This window comes from Dysidea avara, chromosome 7 (assembly GCF_963678975.1).
Source record: "Dysidea avara chromosome 7, odDysAvar1.4, whole genome shotgun sequence".
Taxonomy (NCBI): domain Eukaryota; kingdom Metazoa; phylum Porifera; class Demospongiae; order Dictyoceratida; family Dysideidae; genus Dysidea; species Dysidea avara.
The window spans coordinates 20,710,712-20,738,434 of NC_089278.1; the positions used below are offsets into that span (position 1 = coordinate 20,710,712).

Consider the following 27,723-nt stretch of genomic DNA (forward strand, 5'->3'; position numbering starts at 1 on the left):
TGCAAGTCATCTGAGACATACCGTAGACTCTGGTTATTACGCGCATGCACTTATAATTTTCGGAGAAATTATTTGTGAAATTTACTATGCTTGTTAAGCGCATGCACTTATAAATTACGGTAAGGAATTTCTGCTACAGTCGATTGCACATGCGTTTGAACATTGCGTATGGAAAAAATCATCCCTTGAAGTTCACTGGTGAACCAGAAGATTTACGGAACACTTTCTATTCTTTCTTTTGGGTATCTGAACTTGTTTAGTTCTATTTTCTTGACTGCATATCCCTTGCAGGCAGGCCAAATACAATTCACGCACTATGCAATGTTCAAACGCACGTGCAATCGACTATAGGAGGGCATTAGTTGTGCCCACTACATTTTTCAAGCGATTTGAACACCAGTTAATAGTTTGCTTCAGCCATGGAAACGGAAATCCTTAGAAGATAGGTAGCAGCTTCAGCTATCGTTATTACAGATGGCAGTATCTGCTAGACACGGACCTGGCGAGGCATCGAGTGTGCTGTGACATGTCTGATTCACTCTGACAACAATTCTATGTAGTACGAGGTGGCAGAGACGATTTCAACCATATGTGCTTAACAGACAAGTGTCTAGCACAAGTCTACCATATGCGCTTAACAGGCAATATGCACTTAATAACCATGTGTGCCTAATAACTGGAGTCTAAGGTATATTTTTTGGATTACAGTAACAATTTAATGTGCAGTGTGTCCTTCTTTTAAGTGTGTGCATTCCAAATTTCATTAAAAATCAGAAACATGTGCTGGCATTATAATGCTTGACACTATTACGAACTATGCTGGCATAATTTATGACACTAGTCTATTTGTGGCCTAGTTTTGCAAAACTAACTTTTTATCTATAATAAGACTTTGCTAATTTTTTGCAATACATGTTATGGTACCAAACATTTGTCCTGCAAACTATTGCACTAATCAGTTATAATGTAAATGCAAACTAGAGTTCTTATGTTTCTTGTATGCCACAAGTTTTCACCATATGCAATCTACTATTGTTGTTACTTCAATCCTGTGATTAATAGAAACTTGGACCAACAAGTGCATCAACGGTGCTATGGAGTGTATGTAGGAGCTAGCTATTTTCTTGCAGTGCTTTTGGCCAAGTCTATGTTTAAAATAGTTTATGCTTATTATGCTAACTAAACACATGATGTTTTACCTACTTTGCTATCACAATTATACCAACATAATCAGTTCAGGCCTATTGACTACTGAAAATGGCAATAATATTAATATGTGACCAGATCTGCAAGAATCCCACATGTTAGTGCAAGCCTAATTTTACAGTAGAATGCAATAAACGCAATGGGTGGGATATATATGTAAGTGTTAAAAAATCCATAAATTTTTTGAGCACTTGTTTTACAATAAAGGAAAGTGCTAATGATAAAATCCTGGTAGCATTGTGAATTGTGATCCCCAAAGCAAGAAAAGTACTAAAATTTATGTTTCATGTTAGTGCTCTCAAGGATACAGACATTAGTCTGCTTTAATTGCATTGGATGACAGGTTCACTATCGTCCTTTTTTCTCACATTTTTGCCTTCACCCTTTTTGTAGGGAGGACCTGGAAGACAAACTTTGCCCAGTATAATGGATCTGCCTGTTCTTGGAGAACCTGATGGTGTAAGTTTCACCTTGGTAGCTGACTAGTTATGACCGTTCATTTACATGCCTGTAGTTTATTTGCCATATTCTCACCATACAAATCGATTTTTCTGTTGATACCACTTGTAGGGCTATAGCTTTTGGAGCTAAAATCATTCCTTTGGCTATCTAGATCAAGAAAATGTAAAATGGAGGGGTTCTTGCATGCATATTTTACCAGTAATAAATCTTCAGAAGTGACATATATGTATTATTACCTGGGGACTTTCATTGGACTTATCCTGCAACACAACACCAGTGCTGTTAATTTCTTTATTAACTAAAGTCTTGCTTGAACAACTATAGCCACCCTCAGCTATTAACTGATCAGTCTGCACATGAAGACAAACATACATGACACACACACATACTACTGTATACAATGCAAACAATATCAACACATGTTTTAGTGATCAATTAATACAGGCCATTAGCATTGTAAAGAGAAGTGAATTATAGTTATTTGGTGAAATAGGATATGAAAACTTTGGCTGGCAGTAGAAATTTTTTGCAAGTCAGTTAATAGCAAAAGACTAACATACAAAGTAATGACAAAATTAGCATCAAAATGTATGGTCTAAAAATTTGTCTAAAAATTTGTCTAAAAATAGTTCATCTAGAAACTCTATATACTATGTAGTTTATTGCACTCCAATCAGCTAAAACTCTTGTAATAAGTTTTAGGTAAATCTAGCTATGAGCAATTTTAAAAAAATTAAAAAGACTGGTGATTTGTTGTCACACCTACAAGCAAACCAACATGTAAATAAGTTGGAATTTGGCTTGTGGATAATCTAACTAACTCATCATCATACATAGCTCAAACTCTTTGAAGTTGTATATATAAACAATAGTTATGGATCAAATGACAAAGGTATGGATCAATAAGACTGCTTACAGATTTTTTCTGCAAAATGTTAACAAGTAGAGGATTATTATACAGTCAATCCATACAGTGGGATATGCATGCATTAAAAGACCACCTTTCTATGCCAGCCAATTTTCCATTAGAAAATGTATAATATTATATGTGACCTAATTTGGGAAAACCGTCGATCTATGCACATCAATAGATTGTGAGATACGCGATTTTAAACATTTCAATCCAGTATAGCTTGGGAAAGACACAAGCTACGAGTTTTAAATTTTCACCGTGAATACAGCCAACCATAGTGTTTATTACAATAGAAAGCAAGCTGTTGATATAAGCATGATTTTGAGCACCTTTTTTCACAACGGTATCTGTAACACAAGCACGTCGCCATGGGTAGTGGCAGGGGTGGTGGGTGGGTAATTAATATATGAACAGAAAATGGCTGAGCGGGTAATATGGTGTCTCCAGCCTTAATATTGGGCTCTCAAGACTACCTGTGCCACTGAAAGACACAGAAATGTATGCAGAAAGTATCTGGACAACTGTCCAAGGCTGTTCATGTCTCTATAGTCTCATGTTTCAGCATGCCAGTGACATTACAAGGTTCCAGAACATTCCCAGTAGCTGGCACGCGTCTCTAGAAATCCACTGGTGAAAAGCAGCCTGATCAAACCAGAGGTATGGCTGTGGTGCAAATGTGTAGAGTGTTGGTATGGCAATCCATTCATGGTGAAAAGTGAACTTCACTGGTGTGTGCGTAGATTGACAATTTTGGTTACATATAACAATATGTAGTGATAATAGCAAAGAGAAAAGACCCAATGGTGACAGCTTTAAACATGTTCTACTGTGTATAATATTGAAAGAAGAACACTAAGCAAGCCTCACTATACACAAGACTTGGAACTTGCACATGCCAGAGCAGCACAAAAGTGGCTGCCAAGAAACGAATGCAATAATATCTTCAGCTATACACTTTTGTAAAACGATACATTGGTGTGTAACAACCTATGAACTATTGCAACTACCACCATACACTTCAAAACTTCTCCAACACCACATATTTTCCAAAAACTGCTTCTTATTACAGTTCAACTATTCTAGCATTTACACAATAATATAATTAATGCAACCAGATTTTAAAAAACCAATTCAGATCACACATCAAACCAATACACCAGTAGGTGGATACATTACCATAATATTGGTTTTGACCCTTAACATTACTGAGGCTGGTTTTAAGAGCCATCTTTTCTAGCAAGCTCAAATGGTAATTTCTGGCCTTGTTAAGGACCTGGCTTGTCGAGAATCAGATGTGCACTGGTGGATGTCCTGAGTTGATTCTGTTGCACATCAGCAACTAAGGAGCCACCGAGCCAGCACAACCCTGTAGGTCTACCTCCACTTTGAAGTCTATTTCTTGCCCCCACTCTCCATCTTTTGTGAGCACTTGTGATACTACTTCACTCATCTAACCAGTCAGATTTTCTTCTTATTTAACAGGGAAAACTCTGTAAGCACTGGTAATGCTCAGAAAGGTAATAAATTGACGCATCTCTTCTGTTAAATTTCATACGCATGCTCACTATATACCCTTAGCAAGTTATAATGGTTTGAATTGTTTAAAGCCATTAATTTTATTTCTAAACTTCTAATATGTAGTTTGAATTATTTTCCAAAATTCAGTCACATATGTATAGCCTGGGTGAAAATAGCTATTATATTGATCACTCTCAAAACTTTGTATAGACAATAATATTATATATATATACATTACATACTTTTCTTTGAAAGGCGTTAATGCAATTTGATAACTTCTTAGCATAGTTATCCAGCAAGAAAGATTCCCATGTTGTTTCAACTCCTTCCAACAACAAATTCTGGCACTCCAACTTTGAATCAGCCACCACTGAAGCTATAGTAGGAATCTCTGCAATCTATAATACAATACAACTACTCAATACAGCATCATGGAAACAGCCTCCATGAATAACTTTTGTATTCACTGTGAACTTTTTTACACATACAAAAACAATAATGCAACTATCCAGATCTCAACAAAAAAGTTTCTACTGCAACCAATATATACGTATGCATTAGGGTGAGCCTATTTTACATTTTTCCAACTATTTTTCTTTCCAGCAGTTCTTTATTTTTTCTTATCAGGCCTATTGTGCTCAATATTTGCTCAAGATTTTTCTATTTTGCTGAGCATCAATAAAAATTAATTGCAGTATTTCAAGCTTACAAGCATGTGTGACTGCTCTATTAGAATATTTTGTACATAGTGACTGCTCTATTAGAGTATCGCTATCTCTAGCTGCCATTCCTATGAGCATAAATTATGTTGACTATGCATGACTGTTCTATTAGAGTATCTCGATCTTTGTTCATACAAAATGTGCTAAGTTGCCATTCCTTGATGCCCATTTCTCCAATTTTCCACCTATTTTTCTAGACATTTTGCTCTTTGCTTTTTACCAGCATATTTTTCCAAAAAAATCGCTAGCAAAATTGGTGCATCACTAGTATGCATTATAGAGACATAACAAAACAGATACTATGCTATTAAAGTACAGAAGAAATATACTATATAACTGCATGTTTCACAAACACATACCATACAGTATATAGCTACATAGGTTGCTTGTATAACATAATGTTTGGTTTAAAACTTTAATTGGTGCAATGAGATCATTTCAAAGGGAACTATATAAAGATGAATAACTGTCTATCACCGCTGTCTGACTGTGATCCAACTAATTTAACTTCCAGGCCAAAACACTGACTGACCCTGAATTTGCTGCATGCATGGCACCAATGAGTTTATTTATAGAAATTTCTAGCCCATCTGCTCTCGATAGAATTGAAATAAAAGTACTATTATTAAAGGTTTATAAACAGAGCACAGTAATTTCATACTTGGTGGGATGCCCAATGCAGTAATTAAATTTTATGTTAGAATGTACACCCATTAGTGAGAGTTTGACAGTTTCTTCCTCTAGGGAGTCACTAAAACTTTTTACAGTTTTCTGACAAGCACTATATATAATTATACTCCCACATTTCATCAATGATTCACTTTAAACTGTACAAGCCTACTCTCTATCCAAAATGGTGCTACTTGGTTTTTTGAAATATCACATCAACTTATTTGTACATACTTTTCTCTCTTTTTGGCACAACAATTTTCCAGTTATGTATACCTCCTTTTTTGTCTCACTATATTTATAATTTTTTGCTCGACAAGCTATTGATTTCAACTCTTTCACACAACACTGCACCTTTACTCTTGACTGTATACCTACACCAACATATGTGTTGGCATTTTGAAAAAGGTTGTGTTAACTTTAATAAGTGTATTGTAGTTGTAATAGTGGGTAACTACCCATCAAGACACACAAGAAGTTTCCTTGAATTGGTTCCTTAGTAGTCTGTCATGCAGCCTAAGAAGCTGGCATGCCACATCGTGGGTATATTTACAGGAAGAACGGAGCTATATACATATGTGCGAAAACTGTGATTTCTTTCTTATTTGCCAAAAGAAAGTGCAATTTTCAATGATCACAATAAATGAATAAATAAACAAGGAAGAAAACATGATTTTGATTGATTATTTTGTCATCATTACATATTAGCATCAATGTAGCCATTTCTTGGCCGCCACCTTGATTTTTTCACCCTGGCCTTTTTATGGAGGGCCGCATCCTTTTTCACAACTTGGAAATTTTTGGTATAGATCAGGACACATGATAGTGTGTCATGCAGCCAAGTACAGCTAGTGTGGATGCATGACAGACAAGTGCATTCATAGCTCAATAGTGCCTGGACAGAAATTAACCAGCTTTGCTATGGAAACTTCCTTAGGGTAAGGTACCTCCTCTTACAAATTTGAGTTGAATCTGCCCAGCCTTCACTGAGATAGGTGCCTTCAAAGTTCATCTTATTGTCTTCGTATTTTTCTTCACTTTTTAGCTTCTTTTCGCTCAACTCACTATACCTCGTGCATGCTTTAGTCAAATTACTTCTAATCTGGACGGCAGTATGAGCATAATGCAGTACATTTACAGCCCAATTTTCATACAGATCGAACTAAGAACAACAGAATTATGTGCAATTTTGAAAATTGCAAAAAGCGATTCATTGTCATGCCCACAGGGTAATCCGCTTGATGAAATAACTTGAAAATCGGTCTGTATATGAAGTTACTATTATAGTGCAAACCTTTTGTGGTTTGAAAGTACTGAGAGTATTAGCTAAGGAGATATATAGCAAAACCAAGCATGTGAAAAAGTGCAATCAAGATACTCTAATAGAACAGTCACTGAGAAGTAAAACACGTGCGCAAAAATGTTACTCCAGGTTTCGAACCAGGAACCTCCACACCTATATATACCCAAGCCCTTTACCACTCAGTCTGCTGTGGAAATTTCCTAAGGGTGGGGCATTTCCCATTCCTAATTTGAGTCGAATCTGCCCAGCTATCATTGAGTTATTCACGCCTTCAAAATTCCTTTTATTTCAGTTCTGTGTAAATACATATAGCTAGCCACACAGCCTTCAGTGATTCCTGTAGTAAAGGGGAAAAAGTTAAATGGCCAACCGTAGGCTGGCTTTGGAACTTGCAATTATAAAAAGAAGTGATAACAGCACAAAAAAGATGGCAGCCAAGAAATGTTAATGCTAATAATGGCTGTGTGCATTGTTAAAATTTATTAGCATTAACATTATTGCAGCCATTTGTTGACTGCCACTTTTGATTTCACAGCTTTTTCACCGGTTTGGCTCTTTTTGTGCGGATTGTAACTACTGGATCTGTGAATAGTTAATATCAGTTTCCAATGTTGCATAGAAAATAACAATCACCTCCACCCAAAGTTATAATATCTGTAGAAGTATTTCTGTAGTTGTAGTATAATATGTACTATTTCCTTTACCTCACACTTTATACATTATATCAAGACACATGGTAGTGTGTTGTGCAGCCAAGAAAGCTGGTTTGACACACCATGGGTATATTGACAGGAGGAAAGAAAACAAGATTTTCATGTACATGCAGCTCCGTTCTCTTGAGCCCTCAAAGTTCAGTTTAGTGTTTTGTTTTGTATCTTTTTCTCTTTGTTTTGAGGGATTAGATTTTTGCACACACTTTACAAAAACTATCATAAAAAGTACATTCATACCTCAATTGCCTTGAAATTTAGCTTACTTCAGGATGCATTAAGGGCTAATTTATACTCTTGTAGTGCTAAAGCATTATACTGTGACCACTGTGACAGCATTACGCTGGAGATCAGTAATGCCATGAATCTGAGAAGTTGAAATTCTGACTTCCACGTACACACTACACCCACCAAGTTACACACAGAGTTATGGACCAATGTATTGTCATTCCTGCAGGGTAAACCACTCGTGGGACCAACTCTTTAATAGCATAGGATAACCATCATAGTTCAAACTTCATATGGCTTAACACAAATCACATTGACAGTTACAGAGTTACTGGTGTAATATCACGGGGTCTAAATACTCTAATAGAACAGTCACCAACAGAAAAAATGTCAAAAAGTTGTCCAGGGTTCGAGCCAGGAACCTGCATACTCATTTCCCAAATCTTTTACTACTGAACCACTGCTGTCAGCTGATCAGCTCCTTTAAAAAGTAAATGAAAATTTTAGTTTAAATCTATACTTGATAGATAATTTCATATAGGCCTATACTAATGGAGAACCTAGAACGTTCTATATGTGTACTTTTAAAAGTCCCCATATAAAGTGTGCACTCTTTTAGAGTATTTTAATAAATAATAAGATAATATTGCAATATCCGTAGATAAGTAAAAATCAAGTTCATGACTGGGTATGTTATATTTAGAACAATAAGAAGTGAAATCCATGCAAAACAGCCAAGCTGTAAAAAAAGGGTGCAGCCTTCAAATGTCTAGGTGAAAAAAGTTGCAAATTCAAAAGTGGTAGCCAAGAAATAATGTTAATCTTCAGTTTCCCAGAGACAGTCACATATACAAGGCTTTGTCACCTATATACATGCCACAGAATAGTGACTACATATGTAGTACACATGCATCCATCTAGCAGGTGGGAGTATAGCAGTGCTGTAGATTTATATACCATTGGTCATTTTTGACTAGTACATATGTACACACATGCAAAACAGACATTCACATACTAAATATACATACATACATGTATGTATGTATATTAAACCGGACACCATAAATACCACAATACAAGCTAACCTTATCACATGTCAATTGATAGGTAGAGATACTCTCATTCACACAAACAGCTACTGGGTAGAGTTGTTTACAATGACGAACTCTGCTCACCAGTAATAGTGGTGTCCGTAGTTCCATCAGATTAAAAGCACGGACCTAATTTAATCAATAACACAACCGTGACTATTTAACATACGAAAAGTAATACAGCAGATTCATAGCTAACTAAACAATAAACAAGATACTTTTGAAAGTGTTATTTTGTTAAAAAGCTTCATCATCCATTCATGAAGACACACGGTAGTGTGTCATGCAGCCCAAGAAGCCAGCACACCACACTGTGGATATATTGACAGGAAGAAAGAAAATTGACAGGAAGAAATTCGCTTGTTCTTGGCACAAAATTCTCCTGAATTGTCGTTATTAAAATTTTTACCATTAACCTACCATCACAGCCTCTTCTTGGCCACCACCTTGGATTTCACATCTTTTTTCACCATAGCCTTTTTGAGGGCTGCACTCTTTTTTTACAGCTTGGCTGTTTTGGATTTGATTTCACTTTTTTTTGTATTTGTATACCCCAAAGCCAGCCTATGGCCAGCTTTGCGACTTTTTTTTACCACAGGAAGAAGAAAAAGATGAAGTAAAAGATGAAGTAGATTTTAAATACTTTAACTATTTCTGATTTTATCAGTAAATGTACAAATTATAGTAGAGCGGCATAGTGCATAGTACAATAGTTGTGCAATCTTTGATACAATTATGAAACTTTCCATATAAGTTGTACTCCTTGTGACATAATTTTTTGGATATAGAGCCATCACATATTTGACCTTTGGTGACCTTTACAGCCATTTTTGTATTGAAAATTCATCTTTTGTGTTTTTATCTCCCTGAGGCATCATTTTGCACAGTTTCAAATTAAAGGTGCTGCTAAAACGAACTACTCAGATTTTATTTGAAGTCAATAGGTGATTGCATTCCAAAGTTATGATTATTTATATTAGCCATGAAATTCTATGAATTACTTGCCCATTAGTAATTTACACCCCAAGGGCAAGGAATTTTATGACATACAAAAATGATCATAACTTTGTAGTACAAACTTCAAACAAAAATCAATATAGTTCTTGGACCAACACCTTTAATTTGATACTATGTTTTAACAGTGTAAAATAATGCCTCAGGGAGATAAAGACAAAAATGATTAATTTTCAGTGAAAAAATGGCTCTAAAGGTCACCAAAGGTCAAATCTGTATATCAAAAATCATGTCACAAGGAGCACAATTTGTGTGAAAAGTTTCATAGTTGTATCACAAAGTGCACAAAATGCCCATTTTTTGGTGCTATGCTGCTCTACTAAGGCACTCATGGATGTTTGATGAGCTAAAATTTGGCAAATTTAACCGTTTCATCAAATTTGTCAACCTTTTCTTTCATCCCATTATACAGTACTCTAGTATTAAAAGTAGAAACCATCAGCAAATACCTGTTGTGTACACATAAACTGTAGACAGTCAGCAATAGTCGTTCTCCTGCCAGAAGCATATATACAAGCAAGCACACACCAAGAATACAGAAAAAATGCAGTTACACTTAACATTTTTTAGTAAACAAAACTGGAAGAAACATGGCTATATAGTCAGATGGAATTTCAACATGGTCAGCAGTTTATCATTTAAATATTAAGTTCACATCACAATATCTTTACCTCTTTCAGTAGATTCACAATCTCTTGAGAGTAATTTATTTTAAACTTCAAATCACAATCTCTTCGACTATTGCACAAGATAATGACTGTGCCCTCTACTACTAGATGACAAGAGAGTGTTTCCGTCTATAGAGATACAGTGAGCAACAGTTACGTATAATTATGATAAGCAATCAATTAATATACATTAAGTAAAGGCTTAATTTTTGCTTAAATTGGTTACTAACCATGTTCAAATGTACATACAACTATGCCTATTCAGATGTTAAATATTATCATACAGTACAGTATTACTGTATATTAGGGATCATGAAGGTTTTGGCTTTTCTGGAAAATTATTATCATCCTAAAACAAGACTCAAAATTCCTTCATGGTGCCTTGGCAGTATTGGTTAGGTATAACCAAGCCCAAAAGTGCCTCCAGTGCAACCTGAAATGCTTCCAAAAAGTTGCTATGAAATTAATTTAGTGAAATTTTCTACTAACTGACTGACTGACCAACTGACTGACTGACTTCAGACAAGTGGGTTGATTTTTTTCACTATTCGACATAGCTTCATCCTGAGATGTGCCTTTGGCATACTGCAGTATGTACAATGCAACTAAAGTAGGCATTAAGTATATCTGCAAGTGCAGTTGACCTCACTTGTTTCACTCAACTACTTTATTATTTCTATGATCCATAATTGTACATAAAATTTCCCTTGTAATCTGTTTTTGTAACATATTATGACTGGTGAGCCAGCACATACCATATCAAAAGAAAGAATGGCACCAGACATATAATTAATTTTACATTTGAACACACTCAAGGTAAAAGTGGCCATTACACTTTGTTTCCAGCTACATGTGTTCAGCCTGTGTTACATTCCATTATATACAAGTAAAGAACAGTACGAGAAGTGCCTCTAAAATTAATACAGATATTCACAGGGAAGCCATGATAAGCTACCGCCTTACACTGACAGCAAAAAGAAAATGGAGACAAAGGTAAGTACATGATGCATGCACTTTATGTAATGCTGTGTGTCAAAAGGCACCTGTCAAGCTGAAGTGGCATCTAACAGTGAAAAAATCAAGCCCATAGCATTACTGAGCTGTTATGTTAGTCTTTAGGCATCAGTTAGTCAGTTAATCAGTCAGTCAGAAGAAAATACTGCTAAATATATATTTTAAAATTTCATAGCAACCACAATTTGGGTTGCCAAGTTGCTATGAAGGCATTGCTAGATCAATGTTCTCTGGTACAAGATTCCTAATATATCCTAATATACAATACTATCATACTGCATGATTCTGTGGTCTATACAGGATGCATGTATAACACAATACATTGGATAACCTTTAGCCTTTTCCATTCTTCATATTGTCCTTGTGAATTCAGCTTTCTTTTAATGACATCGATTTCTTCTTTTAGTGATTGTCCCTCTCCCTGCATGTCCCATTCTTCTCCCAGCACCTCTGTAATCTTCCTCTGATATGACTTCAACTTTCGCTCAATCTGTTGAGAATTATCTAGTCTCAGAAATGTTATACAAACATACAATTGATATCACTCAGTGATGAAGCCACCTTGCTATGGAGGCCAGTCCAAATGTATTTTCCATGATTTAATTTTTGTTAGGCCATTGGTAACATACTGCAGGACAAAACTGGTAAAATGCTCTGTCAATAAAAAGTCCAGCTGAGCTGCCAGTCAAGGTATCACTGCAAAAGTTGCTGCTCCTAAGTACATAATTTAACTACCAAAAGCCACACATAGCTACTGTTCTGGCAAATATACAAACTCATGCATTATCCAACAAGTAATGGTGGTATGATAAACTCCACTAATAATCATATTTATGTCAATTGTAAATTGCTATTACAGCAACTAGCCAGTTGTTGATTTGTTGAAAACCTCAATAATAAGGTCACTTTGTTTTTGGCCGCATTATTTTCAATAATAGGACCACCTAACTTATTGGGCCACTTATCGTGGGTCCCATAGGTGACTCTAGTAACAAGGTTTCACTGTATCTTAATCCAAGCTGGCCAAATTTTATATCAGTGGCGGATCCAGGGGGGGCACAGGGGGCACGTCCCCCCCCCCTCCCCCCCCCCCCTCCCTTCATCCCTTTCAAAAAAAATTGCATACAAGATTGAAATACTCTAATAGAGCAGTCACTCTAATAAAGCAGTCACAGTGTTCATGAGGCAGTGTAGCTTAACTATGAAGCTATAAGTAAGGATCTAAATAAGGATCTTTATATACTGTATAGCATATACATTTGGTAAAGGGCAGGCAGCTATTATTACTGTGACATTTTTTTTTTTGCTCTTTAACTTTTCAGAAAAGTGCATCCCCCCTTTCCAAACTCTGGAACCACCCCTGCATATTTTACATTTTTAGAAAAGATGTACTATTGTCAGTATGCCACACAGCAGCATAACATCACACATGGACTAGAATACATATTGCTTTTTAATGGAGAGATGTTTCTGTGTTCAAACCAGTCACAAGATCTTTGTTTTTGCTTAAATGCGTTCAACTTTACAGGTATAATCAGAAAATTTTTCAAAATGTGGTACATGCATTTTAAACACTTCTAATGGAGCCAACATTTCAGTGTAAAAAGTACAGGCCAGTGGCATGGCCAAGGGGGGCCTGGGTGGCACTGCCCACCCAAATTTCCCTGGGGCAACGGCACCCACTTGCTAATGCTATTACAAACAAGAAACGAGTAGTGCATACTTTGGCAGCACCATATTTTCATTGTAAATCAACAGATAAGTGTTTAATAATTACATCACATGATCTTAGTAGTTTCGGTACTTTCTATATAATGCACAGCATCATGTGATCCAAAATTTAGGCAGGGCAAGAGGAACACGAGGTCCGGTTTATTTTTTTCGCATCCGGAATGCTGAGTTGTGAATAGCAGCACAGATTCTGTTGTTGGCGAGGTTAAGTGACCTAAAGTGATACTGCGAAAATTAAATTCTCTGGTGTTACTGAGACAAGTCGGTTGGAGATGAAAGATTCAGTGGTGACTAAATAAGCCATACGACTATCTTAAGGGTCAGGCTGGAGTAGAAAGAGTTGTGTACAAGTGCATGCAGATGAGGTAAAAGAGAACAAGACAAGGTGTCATAAGTTGGTTTTCATTTCTAGCTTCTATATCATTCATGCAGTAGCATTAGACTAGTGAAATGAGCTGCAAGAACAGCAGCATAGCGTATTGTTAGTTAGCTGGATACATTCCTGCACTTTTGAAACAGTTTTTAAACCAAATGTATGTAATGATGGACTCGCATTTTGTGCTAGTTAGTAGAGGTGTACCGATGTGGTTTTTTTGCATGTACCGATATCCGATATTGATGTCACTAAAAGAAACCGATAACCAATAATTGATCCGATATTTGCATTATAGTTAAAAGTGTACATTTACCTACCCTACAACAACATGTGCATGTATTCATTGCTATACTCTTCCTGTGGTGGTATACAGCTTGGTAGCGATATCGGTCCTCCTGCTGTTCTGTACCGATACCGATATTGGTAAAAATTACCATACTGGTGGCCGATATTATAGCCGATCCGATTATCGGTACACCTCTACTAGTTAGTTGCATAGGGTAAAAATGTGTGGGTGAGTGTGCCCACTCTGAAGGTCTGGCTACATCACTGGTACAGGCACAATTCAATAGAATTAATATATTGCACATCTATGGCTTCATATGTGCTTAACATTGTAACCTAATGACCTGGATGGACATCTTCCTTGATCATCTTTTGGATATGACCATCCCCTTGCTTGTCTATGCAGATACAAAGTTTAACATTGAACACTTGTGTGGCTTCCTAAATACATTTTCTACTGGTTTTTATTGGGTTCTTTTAGCATGATATGATTGGTAATTTTATTGGCACCATATCTAATATGAAATAGTATGAATCAAAAAAATACTGTGGAAGTCATGATATTAGGTACTAGTTGAATGTAGAGGAAATCCAGGCCAGTCTGTGTGGCTCAGGCACTTGTCTAGATGTCTAGAATGCAAGCTGTTTGTGCATTAAGTCATTAAGTCTGGTCTGGGATTTTTTTTCTACAGTTTTGTATTAAGTTTATGACTGTTGTAGGTCCCTAGTGGGATCACATGCAAACACAAAACTACACACTCAAATAGAAATAATTTATATACAAAACAAATTCAGCTATGAATTACTAAAGCTCAGTAACTAAGGTGCTACATATGTCACTCGTCACTATATCCAATCAGAAAACCAGTCTTGTTGCCTATTTGCAAGTATTGAGAAATGCCGTATGGTTAGGTTTTAGTTCAAAGCGTTGTAGCTTACCATTGGTTGAGTATATATATACATATAGTCACCTTGAACATGCAGTGATTCATACACAAATCGAGCAAGTTGGTTACAAAACAATACACACAACACATATAGCCATTTACCTGTCTCATCCACATTACACAACCAACCACAGGTGGGATATCATACACTGGACTCATTTGAGAAGCTGAACTGTCAGCATACCCCATCTAAAGAATGCAATATTAGCAGTAATATAATCCATACTCATTAAGAACGCATAATATTACTGTGATTGGATATGCAGCATAATATCATTGATCTAAATTTTAACAGCACAAAAATCCAGTGCACTATGTTTTATTAATGAAGAAGGGTGGAAATGGCAAAAAACCTGTTACAATCATGGAGTTTAGACATGTGACATGTCTGTTGTGGTACAGTACGGAGTCTGTGTTTTCTGCATTGTTAGGTTAATATATGATTTAACAATGGCCATCAATGAATTAGGTAGGAAATAAAAGCACACATGTAAAAGTGCAGTGTGGTAAACATTTACGTACTTTCACTTTTTGATGAATAATTTTAATCTCATCTCTAACTTTCTGAAGTAACTTCCAGCGATGTTCTGCAATCACCCCTCTAACATGTGGCCACATAAAGAGGCTCTTAAAATGCAATAGTGTGCTAAACATGCTATGGACAGTCTTGGTGATACTCAACTTCTCCCTGAGCTGGTCTGCTATCATTGACTCTACTTGATTAAAACAATCATCACAGCTACATGTAAACAAAACGATTACACATTTCAATGTTTGGAGGCTCAATCAAATATTTAATACTATATTTGTACTGCTGTATTACAATAGCATACAAACATCGTACCTTTTCATAGCAGTGTCCCAAGTTGTAGTTCCCTCTGGTCCAGGAATAACATCAAGATAATCCACAATCTCTATTTTGCTGTATGCTGAATGCAGTAAAGTAACTGCTCTCACTTCAGATGACATGACCTTATCACTACTGTCAGTAGTTGTGAGTGGCAACTGATCATGAGCAGGTAGCAAATGAGTAATCATTCTTTGTAGTATTTCATATTGTTCTCGAAAACTAAACAAATGTAAAATTCTATATCATATTCATGAAACTGATTCAAGTACTATTACATACAAACATTCAGGTGTTTGCCCTAAACTCCCTATTATTCTTACCAGACCCATAACAACAGTTTCTCATAACTTATTTAAGGGAATTAGTGATCAACGTAGCAGGGGTCTGACAACCCCCAGATGCTGACAAATGTTCAGTATTTGATTCTCACACTGGCCTAAAGGTAAACATCAGCTCACTTGAGTACATATTTTACTTCAACCATAATTCATATTTCACATATCAGCTACCTATCAACACTAACAACATTCAAAGTAATGTACACATTTACTTGATTTTGAAAAATCTATAGATATTTGAAGTTGATTTATTGATAAAGGTAATTATTGCCTGCTGTTTACCTAATGCTTGACTGATTAAAATTCTCTCTTGTAATTAGCTAGCAAATATCTCTTGAGAAATAAAACATAATGTAGCAGCAAAATGTGTAGAATGAGCTTCATAAGATATTAAACAATTACAGTTTACATCCATTAAAAGAATCTAGCAGTACTACTAGTATACCTATCAAGTTATGTATTAACTAGACTAAAATGGCTATTGGCAATGGGCGATATAGCTGGCCAGCTAGTACTCTCTCAGTTTAGTTGTTGATTAAACCACTATAATGTAGCTAGCTAACTCACTACTAGGTACACAGAAGAGCTACAAATAGGGATTCATCTGAGCCACCCAAACCCCCCTGGTTATGGGCCTATCCACAGTTAACAAGAGTTCATAATTTGTGACCAGATTTTACAAAACCAATCCAAATCGCACACATCAGGCAAAATCAAACTAACACCTCCAGTGGATAGCTACACTATTGTACTAGCTAGTAGTTTTGACACTCAGTATACCATTCAAACTACTCGAGGCTGGTTTCAACAGACTTTTCTGGGTGGTGTGTAGAGCTCGAGTGGTGGTTTTAGGCCCTGGCTTGGCAAGAACCAGTGGACATGCAGCCTGATAATGTTGGCCAGACATTTTTTCTGTGGATTTTGCTATATATCAGCCACTAAGGAGCCAGCACAGCCCTGTAATCTCGTCTCTGGACTCCAATCATGGTCTGCCTCCACTTTGAGGTCTAGCCCTTCCCCACCCCGCAGCCCTCCCACCCCGCCGCCCTCCACCCCTTTGTGAGCACTCGTGATACTACTTCGCTCATCCAACTGCTCACATTTTCTATCTTATTTGGCGGGAAACTCTACAAGCAGCTACAAGTACTAGAAGTGGCCTGAAAGGTAATAGATTGATGCATCTTTTGTGTAAATTTCATACGCGTGCTTGCTATCCTTGGAGAGTTATGCTGGCTTGAATTCTTTAAAACCGTAGTATCTCGAAACTTCTAATGTGCGATTTGGACCGTTTTTCCAAAACCCAGTCACATTTATATATTTAGGAGAGTATCCAATGCCTGTATTACCCCTTCAAAACGCACTGCGTAATAATTGTGCAACATTGTGTAACACTAACATATCCAAATATTTTAGTAAAATTTCAGTAAACTCCAACACATGGCTTCGCCGTGAAAGACTTGTTGATAAACGTTGATATACCACTTCAAGGCCCTTATAACTCTTGAAGCCAGTTAACACCTTTGGTGATTATGATTATTGCATAACATTATTACGCAGTGCATTTTGAAGGGGCAATACAGCATTGGATACTCCATGAACTCTTGCAGTTAAGCATCTTACTGTTCCAAAGCTGATAGCCTCTCTTGTAAACGCATGTGCATACATGTTGCGTAGTAGTTGGGCTTTACTGCTTCTTTCTTTTTCTTGCCAATATCTCTTAGTTGCATATTAAATTTATCATACTGTTCATCCCATGTAGTAAACATCTGAGTACACTGGTCCATCACCTAAATTAGTACACTATTACATACATTGATATGTACTATATTGCAAATTCATACTTGTTTGAATTTATTATAAGGGATCGTCATCAATTTGTAAGCACGTAAGATCTGAAAGAGAGAACAAATATTCATATTTGCACACATGACAACATGACTGAATAATATATATATACTTTTGCCCAGGAAAATGTAATATGATAAAATCATGCCTAGCACTGACACTTTCACACAAGCTTAAACATAACTGTGAGCATTTTTACAAAAAAATATGTTGTTCACAAATCATGGCATGCATGCCATGCTATATTGTTAAATGGTACTGCTAACCAACATAATGTAACACGACCATCAAAAGTCTTGTTAAGCAATTCTGTACGATACTATCCACACTATAACATGCAGCCAAGCTGTGAAAAAAGGTGTGGCCTTCAAAAGCCTGGGTGAAAATGTTGCAAAATCAAAAGTGGTGGCCAAGAAGTGGCTGCACTAATGTTAATCATAACAATTTGTTTAAAATCAACATCATTGTAGCTATTTCTTAGCCACCACCTTTCATTTTTTCACAATTTTTTCACCTAGGCTTGCACCCTTTTTTCACAGTTTGGCTGTTTTGTGTGGGTTTCCCTTCTTTTTGAACTTTTAAGGCCCCAAAGCCAGTCTATACGTGGCTTTGCGGTTTGCTTTTACCAAAAATTTCTTCTTATCTACCGATACAATGATGATTATTGAAGACAGAATGAAGTTATGACTGTGTGTATTATTTGACTATTTGTTAATATTACAATACTCTAATAGAGCACACTTTTTTGAGGACTTACAACACACCTACAACAATCTCTATTGGTAGATCAGACACATGATAGCATGTTGTGTGGCTAAGAAAGTCGGCACACCACACCATGCATATAAAATATTATTTTCACCGTATAGCCGGAAATTTTCGAGGGAAGAAACTTTTGCAAATTTTGCAAGTAATGATAGCTTCATGAAAATATAATTGTGAAATTTGCTTATAAACATAGCTATTACCTTACAAAAACTGTTTTCTAGACTTTTGTGAATTTAAAAAAAAAATGTGAAAATCGTATTTTATATATATATATATAAACAGTTTTGCAAAAGTTTCATCCCTTGAAAATTTCCCACTATACAGTAGCTCCCTGATCCCTTCTCCAAAGCACACTACTTTTTTGCATTATAGCTGTCTGCCAGGTAGGGTAGGCCACATTCACTCCAGCCATTCATGAGATATGGGCAGCCAAAGTCTTGTTGGTCTATGGGGCTCTGTTTGAGTATCTCAACCCTGCAATTTTACACCTGTTGGTTTTTGCTTTGTAATTCTGTGACCGTCACTCCTTTGGTTTTCAAACCACTAAAAGGAATTGATGCGATAATTAGCCTATGTATACACCAATTTTCAAGTTATTCCCATATGCTGTTTATCTATAGCCACGACAAAAAGTTTAATCTTTTTTATATCAATAAACGTTCATAGCACCATGGATATTTCAGACATACTATACATGCGAATACGCTCTTTTATAACAATTTTTGCAAAGTGTGTAAAAACAAAAATTTTGGCCCCCATAGACCCAAAATAATAAAAAAATTGAAACTTTTGTCACCCGTGTCTCACAAATGGATGGAGTGATTCAATCAAGCTTGCAGTATTCTTACCCTACCTGGCAGACAGCAAATATGGTGTGCTTTGGAGAAGGGATCACGGAGCTACCATAGAGTGTGGTTGTTAGGAACATTCACTTAATGGACCTTGTCCACAATGACGTCAAAATTGACAAAATGGCTGTGTTTAGTGTGGGCACTTCGTATGTAATCCCTAAAAAGAGCTTTGTTTGCGGATTTCATGACATGAAACTATTGGATAATAAAGGTAAGAGGCTAGTTAGCGTAATGTGGCAATGAGAAAAAGTCCACCAGACAAAACCAGACTTAAGTTTTGGTATCGACACAAAACCACGCGCATTTGTCTTGCAATCAAGTATGTATGCCTCACCTTGCCCCTTGCTGCAGTATGTAAACGTTAACATAGCGAACCGCCATCTCTCCCAATACCCTCTGTACAAGTGTCCACACTATCGGCCGCCATTTTGTGATTTGACATCATTGCGGATAAGGTCCATAAACTTCAATTTTTATCGTATGTTTGTTAAGTGCATGAGCCTTGTCATGAGGGTTTTATGAATTTGCTATAGGGTTGTGTGATTTTATGTGTACCATTACTTGGAGTCCAGTTTCTGTGCAAATCCTTCCTATGGAGCATGAGTTCCATACCATTTCACTTGGTAAGCATAGTGAAATCCATGTTATTATTGGCTATGTTCCACGTGAAACTTCAAGCCTAGTTGAAAAACCTGCACCATTTCTTCTCTTGTATAGTTACACCTCGTCTTGGAGCTTTGTGATTGTCCGCATGTGCTTATCAACCACAATTAGTGCAAGAAATGAGGAAGCACTTAATAAATAATTAGTAGAGTGGTTAAGCAGCAATTGTAATAAAACAACCTTTTTTTTGGAAGTTGAGTAAGGTATACTAAATAATTTGAGAAACTGTGCCACATCAAAATCATTGCCTTGCAGCATTTTTGGAAACTTTTAATCTAGGTCCTAAAGCCATTTCTAGCTAGTTAGGAAGCCAATCAAAACTGTCTGTTTACTTTCCATACCATAAACTGCTTCAAAATATAAACTGCTTTAGTTACTTTTCTTAAGATGCTAATATTTCAATGTAAAATTACAGGCTCAATCTAATATGCTACACATCTATGACTCCATATAGCATAACCCTCCGCACTTCTAAAGATTGCAACCTAATGACCTGGATGAATACCTCCCTTGGGTTTGACCATCCCTTGCTTGTCTACAAAGATACAATTATAATATTTAATTACTATTGAGTACTTTATGGCTTCCATATACACTTTACATTGTTTCATTTTGTGTGAGATATGAATGGTAATTTTAATGGCACTGTATCTAATGTGAAATAGTATCAACCAAGCAAATACTTTACCAAGTTTGGTGCTTCCATCAAAAGTAAACGATTCTTCTGCTTAACCGCTTTACTAAATATGTGTTTAATTATGCATGCACTCAATTAACAACCAGACTCTATGGTTTGCATGTGTGAAAATCACATTTTCTTTCTGTCAATCTGTGCACGGTGTGGCATGCTGGCTTTCTTGGACACACAATACACTACTGTCTGTCTTGATACTATACCTTGAGTAATTGATTGTTAACATCTCCTGATAATGCTCCGGCTACTAGGGCAATGGCTCTGGAGACTGGGTAAAGACTGTTTCGCACCTTCCGCAGGTGGCTAAAAATGATCACTACAGAGGATGTAATGGCTGTCAAATCTCTTGCTGCTAGTAAATTATTCAGAGGAAATTCCTTCATTAAATGATTATAACTTTTAACCTTCTCAGTTGCTTCCTTTAAACCTGAATCAAATACATTGTTGCATTTGTAGAACAATTTTTTCTAGCATATCTGTGTATGTGTACACTTACCTACTGTAGGTGTAGTAAGTACATGAGTGTACACATATGATAATTATGTATGTACATAATATATGTGTGCTCATTGCTGGAAATGTTCCTGACCATGCAGTGGAGACCAGGTAGGATCAGGGTACCTCCTGTAAAGCCATTGAAAGGGCATACATCATTGTGTTTCTCTAATGCAGGAGAGGGTGCTTGCATCTAGATCAGGTTGATGACTGAGGTCCCTGCAATAGTCCCTCCTGAAGGTCCTCTCACCTAACTCAAATTCAAAGAGCACAACCCCTAGCTAAGTGAATAGGTATTTCCCATGGAGGATTGAGGTGGGGATAATGATTCTCAGACAGGCAGTCAAGAAGAAGTCATGAAATGTATGTGTGGGGACATGCATGCATGTCAGTATTTGTGTGCATGAGGTAACCCAATCATATGTGTAAAATTGATTTGAACATCAACTAGTAATTATAAAGATTCTAGGGTTGTAAGTTCAATGCACAATTGCTGTTCCCTTGAGTAAAATATTTACTCGTGTTTATTGCTCTAGTCTATCCAATGTGTAAATTGGGACCTGGTAGAATATTAATTGAGGAATGAAGTAATGGGGAGCCTGGGGAGGCAATGAATGAATCCTAGCTGTCCTTGTCTCACATATTGGATAAGCTCCAGATGGGAATTCAAATAACTTGATTCAGTTGTGAGATATGGTGCAGGTACAGCCTCCTGTGAAGTACTTGTACTGTCCTTAGTAGGGATTTTCCTGCACTGACTATTTATAAGAATCTATGTGGCCTAGTGATATACATGACTGTGTATGCAACAACCAAAAGCTGTTTGCTTCTCTGTGTGTGTTTGTGTGTGTGCTTGTGTGTGTGTGTGTGCGTGCGTGTGCATGCGTGTGTGTGTGTGTGTGTGTGTGTGTGTGTGTGTGTGTGTGTGTGTGTGTGTGTGTGTGTGTGTGTGTGTGTGTGTGTGTGTGTGTGTGTGTGTGTGTGTGTGTGTGTGTGTGTGTGTGTGTGTGTGTGTGTGTGTGTGTGTGTGTGTGTGTGTGTGCCATAGCAAGGAGAGGGAGACATACATCTCTGCCTATACATGTGTTTATTGCTTGTACATCCTTGTTTTATCTTACCAGTGTCAGCATCAAAACTGACTGCAGCAAGAAATCTCCTTCCAGCCTTCAGCACATCAAGAGTTAGTTGCACTTCCTCTCCATTACACTTGGACTGTATCCTGTCAAGAGCGTCTCCTAAGTTGATCCAGAAATTGATTTCTTGTAGTGCACTCCCTGATGGTGGCTTTCTGTCCAGTTGTAACTGAGTCACCTAATGTAAAAGGTGACATTTAGTTTACAAATGTGTATGTAAGTAGGTATGTAAATAGCTGTACATGTACACTAGCACAAACATGACACACATGTACGTGCACCCACTACATAGGGACGCATCCAGGGTTTGGAAATGGGGGGTGAACCAGGGTAGTATAAGCACGTATAAGCAAGGAGCCTGGGAGCCTATTCCCCCCAAAAGCTCTACACTTTTATAACACCGGGTCGAATAACTGAAACTTCATTTTTTAGTTTATGTAGTGTTTTTATCTAAATTGTGGAAATAAATTATCTATGGTCTTCATTATAAAAAAACATGAATTGTAGGCCAGATTAGTGGTGAATATCTATGATCAGTTTATGGTTATGGGGAGACAGCCACTGCTCACTATAAAAGCTTGCGTTTGCACCACTATGCCATGAGGATAAATTTCCTAGGTAAATGGGAAGGGCACATACTCCCAGTGGATTCACTACTGCATTATTTAGTATATTAAAGTATTTACATGGCCCTAAAGTGTATTGTAGGAAAGGGAAGCACTTGTTCCCTGTGTACCTCTGGACCTTCCCTGCTACACACATATATATGCAAAGAATATTTGTTGTACCTTCTTGATTTCTACGATCCAACATCCAACACTTTTCTGTAAATGATTAAGAAAACTTGAGTCTGACACTTGACTACCAAAGTCTTTCACAGTTGGTTTGCGATTCTCCTCAGCTGCTTTCTGCACTACAGCACTTATAGCTGGGTGAAACTTCCACTGCACATCAGGAATATCAGTGTTCTGTTGAAGGTGAAGTAAACTGACTTCCAACTCAGTAATCTTCTGTTGGACTGATGATAAATATTTGTCTCCTTCTCTACATAACAAAGGAACATATATAATGAAACACACACCTGGTATGATTTGTAGCAGAGAAATTAAGTCCTAGCTAGGGACCTGTAGCTTATTAACAATTCTCATGTTTGCGTTATGTTTACTGCTAGTAATTTAACTGTGTCTTAGCTTAAAATGTCTTTAATGTATGTGTAAGCACAAATAATATGTCATGACTATCACAGCAACCCTAATGTGCATACTTTAAACTTAATTAATCAATCACACATGATTTGATCATACTTACTGATGTTCAGTCTCAAAATAATATAATATACATGTGATTTTCACTCGTATTCATTTTAAACAGATTTTGTAATTAGATTCTAGAAAGTCAGTACTGTTTTGTGGAATGATATGCATATAACCAACACCAATTTGGGACAGAACCCATTAAATTACAATAAAGATGTGATGGTGCAGTAAAGTCGTGACCTTTAACATGATAATTATGCAAAATATGTGTGTATGTGATATGCTGTAGATGATAGTTCACATTAGTGATTCAATGAAGCAAATCTAAATCATCATCTCCTACACACCACCCATCTCCAACATTGGAATGCATAACATTCATAACATATCAAGTCTCATAACACAGGTCTACAAATAACTTTAAATTATAGTAAAAAATTTTTAACTTGTATGCATCAAACTCTCTCAGCTCCCTCAGATCACCATGCCAGCTGCTTTTCACATATATATCAGAGTTCCCTGTAGTCTTTTGTTAAGCTCATCAGTGATGGATCTAGAATTTTTAAAAGGGGGTTTCTGAAAGTTGGTATAGCTGAATAAGGCATCTGATGACATTTCTCCAGAAAAGTTTGAGATTTTAGAAACTCTGAGATTGGATTTTAGGCTACTTTCAGTTGGCAATTACAATAAATCCAATGCTTTAAACTGTAAATACTATAGCTAACTATAGGGCAAAGATGGTGACTATAAGCTGTAGCTTTGATTGCTCTAGATCTATTAGAGTAGTTACTTGACTGCTCTATTAGAGTATCTCGATCGTTATTAATGCAGTGGGGGATGAAAAGTGAAGTGTTGCTGAGGGTTTAATAGCTGTAAATGGTGTCAGTTAAGTGCAGCTGCATGCATGCTACTGAAATACAGTGGTATATAGTTGTTTGATATGACAAATTGTCAGTACAACAATGTTTATGTATTTAGACTTCCACTGAGCTAAATTTAAAAGGGGGTTTCTGTCGAAACCCCAGAAACCCATCTAGATCCGCCACTGTTCATTCCTCAATGTGTCAGAGCTATAGGGACTGGATGTAAATTCTAAATGTTACCTCTGCAAATACACTGCTATCATGTAAATAGGCAAGTTACTAGAAATGATGAAATTCACAATTAATATTCTTGCAAGAAATATTCTGTAGCTTTTATGAAAATTTCCTTCTGCATGCATCACTATAGTAGAGTAATTCAGCTGGTATATAGAAGCTCAGTAACAACTATAGTATACAAGCATTAACATATAACCGCTGCAATTTAAGACTACACCAGTTAGTTATAACAAAGAGACATGTTGGCGTGTAGTAAAATTAGCTGGTAGGTATAGATATCATGCCTGGAGTAATACCTGATACATTATGGATAATGGAAGAATATGGCCAATAATGAAGCATTTAGTGCTGACAGTGAACAGATACTGGCAGTAGACAGGACACAGAGAATTTATAAGCAATTATTTTCCTTGCATCATACTGTAACAATCTTGTAAAGTGTCAGCTACATGTCAGTGTGCTATCAAGTGGGAACCTGCACATTCATGTTTCCATTATTTCTGCTGCGGAAATACATGTTTTTATGGCTGTGCTCAGGCAAATAATTGGCTATAAAAGTTGCTAAGCTTAATGCATGGAAATGAACTGCCCACATATCCCTGAGTGGAGGATGAGAAACAGAGACTTCATTTGGAGTGGCTTTATTTTACATTGCCTTATGTTACAAAGTGGCAGACCCTGAACCGGGAATATTAGCTAAATACAGTGTGCGTGCATGGGAACATGCCAAGTAACTGTAGCTATCTCATACCTGTGAAATTGTTTAGTATAATAATTAAAGAGAGGATTCACCATATCTTTTAGCAGCAAATACATGTGCTCCAAACTGTAGTCAGTCAGGTTCATCACAAGGAACTGAGAGGGGATTGTCTTGTCAGCAGTGACCACTACTACACGTTTGATGAACACCACGTGCATGCTGGATGAACTGTCCGTCTGTCGGTAACCCACCCCAAGTTTGACATCATAACTAACTTCTCCTTTATTGCTCTGAACCTTGTTGACTGTCAAAGATACCTCGTTTTGGTCTGCAGCAAACTTGTTCAGTAAATCTTCGTGAGATGTAACGACATCTTTGAGTAAGGATATATTCCTAACTTCATCATTTCCAAACAAGCTGCAACAAGTGTTCAAAACATACTGCGGTAAACCGACCACTGTGTCAGAGCTCGTGGTCCTTTGAGCCATCTTCCTGAGGACTTAGCGCTGACCCCCGCCGCATTGGATCACGTGCTTAATGTCCGAGTTAAAATATCACATTCGCTTGTGCATTTTTTTTTCCTGCTAGTTGTACCGCGCGGTAGCTATGGTGGTTAGACCGCCACGACTTACTGTGTATGGTCTGTGGTAATTGGACAATGGGCACTGGGGAGTCTCGCGGCTTGCACCGCCCACGACCAATTGGGATTGGGGTGGGCGGCGCAAGCTACACAAGTTGGTAAGTCATTAGTCTCGTCCCCAGCCGCCCACGCGCTCGAGCGCGTGGGCGGCTGGGGACGAGACTAGTAAGTCATTCTGTCTTATCCACCTTAAACCTATATAACACTATCACCTACAGCTGTATAGCCTTGTATGGTGTGTCATACCACTTAAAGGGGGCATATGACCATAGCTACACTTTACTATCCTTAGCTACAATCATGTATAATTATTATGATATTTCTCTGGAGCACAGTAATTTCAGGAGCGGCTCCAGAGGAATTTCTGAGGTTCCAGAAACTGGTCAAGTATGTCGTATGTGTTAGAAACCATGTGGTGTATGGTGTTAAACTTTTGTTATGGGTGATGAACACCATACATACATACATACTACAAACACATGCACATCAAATTTCATTAAATCTGAAAGGTGACCCTAAATTCCTTGACACGGAATGTGACCAGACATGCGTCTGTATTTTAAATACTTTTTCAAACGTAATACTAGAATTCAAGATAGCCATAGATGTCTTTTTATAATAAAGAAATTCTGTAAACACCAGCCATGAAGCAGCAAATTGTGATAAGTAAATATATTTCTTTATGCACAACTACAAGACCAGTCATATGACATCATAAAAGTGTGAAACAACGTTAACTATCATTTGGGAGAGTAGTGAGAAAAACTATCTATCTAGTATCTACTTCACTAAAGGATCTGTGATGGGGTCCAATACAAATGGATTTGTGGATGATGAGCTGTACAATGAAACATATGCAATGAGTGCTACTTTATTGAAGTTGTCCTCATCAGTTGTGGCACTACCTTTAGTAACTGTACCAACTTTGATGGTCATACTTGCCATACTCAACAACAAGAAGTTGCAGACTAAAAACAATCTACTCGCTGTCAACCTGTTGATTGCTGATCTGGGAGTTGCATTAGTTCAATGCTGTATCAATGTATTTTTAATACTAGCATACCTTCTAGATGTTGAAATAGATGTTAGCTGTAATATTGTTATCACGTTGGTCTTAACATGGGGGATGGCCAGTAAACTGATGTTTCTACCAATGGCTATTAATAGGTTTGTGTGTGTTGCATTTCCATACTCCCACAAAAGGATCATGACTAAGAACAAAATTATTGTGATGATAACATTCTTGTGGTTATCAGCTATTGTGTTATCAGCAGCCAGTACGTTAGACCATGATTTAGTGTATATCCCATCACTGGGGATATGCAGAAGTACAGGGTTCAGCATAATATTTGTCTTAGTCTTTGTAGGACCTTTGATGATTTCAACGCTGCTGGTTGGCATAACTAGTATCTACCTGCGTCATAAGATTATCAAATCCAACAAGTTTATCCATGGTGTCACAAGACATTCTTCAAGGGAGGACAAAGCTGTAAAATTAGGAAGGTTAGCAGAAACGTTAAGAGAACAGTTAAA

General features: G+C 37.0%; 1 protein-coding gene across 3 annotated transcripts in view; it reads right to left on the minus strand.

Moving 5' to 3' along the window:
- The window catches only part of LOC136261985 (cytoplasmic dynein 1 heavy chain 1-like), a 37,006-nt gene extending 10,937 nt beyond the window's left edge, over positions 1-26,069 (minus strand). For all 3 annotated transcript variants that reach the window (XM_066056096.1, XM_066056097.1, XM_066056095.1), the window contains exons 1-14: positions 25,602-26,069; positions 23,283-23,538; positions 22,480-22,672; positions 21,070-21,293; positions 17,887-17,937; positions 17,666-17,832; positions 15,702-15,926; positions 15,380-15,596; positions 14,960-15,046; positions 11,850-12,008; positions 10,508-10,633; positions 8,817-8,951; positions 4,342-4,497; positions 1,905-2,018 (exon numbers count right to left, since the gene is read on the minus strand). In XM_066056096.1, the coding sequence (XP_065912168.1) occupies positions 1,905-2,018; positions 4,342-4,497; positions 8,817-8,951; positions 10,508-10,633; positions 11,850-12,008; positions 14,960-15,046; positions 15,380-15,596; positions 15,702-15,926; positions 17,666-17,832; positions 17,887-17,937; positions 21,070-21,293; positions 22,480-22,672; positions 23,283-23,538; positions 25,602-26,038 (2,547 nt within the window). In that variant the 5' untranslated portion in view covers positions 26,039-26,069. The remainder of the gene's footprint in view (positions 1-1,904; positions 2,019-4,341; positions 4,498-8,816; positions 8,952-10,507; positions 10,634-11,849; positions 12,009-14,959; positions 15,047-15,379; positions 15,597-15,701; positions 15,927-17,665; positions 17,833-17,886; positions 17,938-21,069; positions 21,294-22,479; positions 22,673-23,282; positions 23,539-25,601) is intronic.
- Between the last annotated feature and the right edge of the window lie 1,654 nt (positions 26,070-27,723).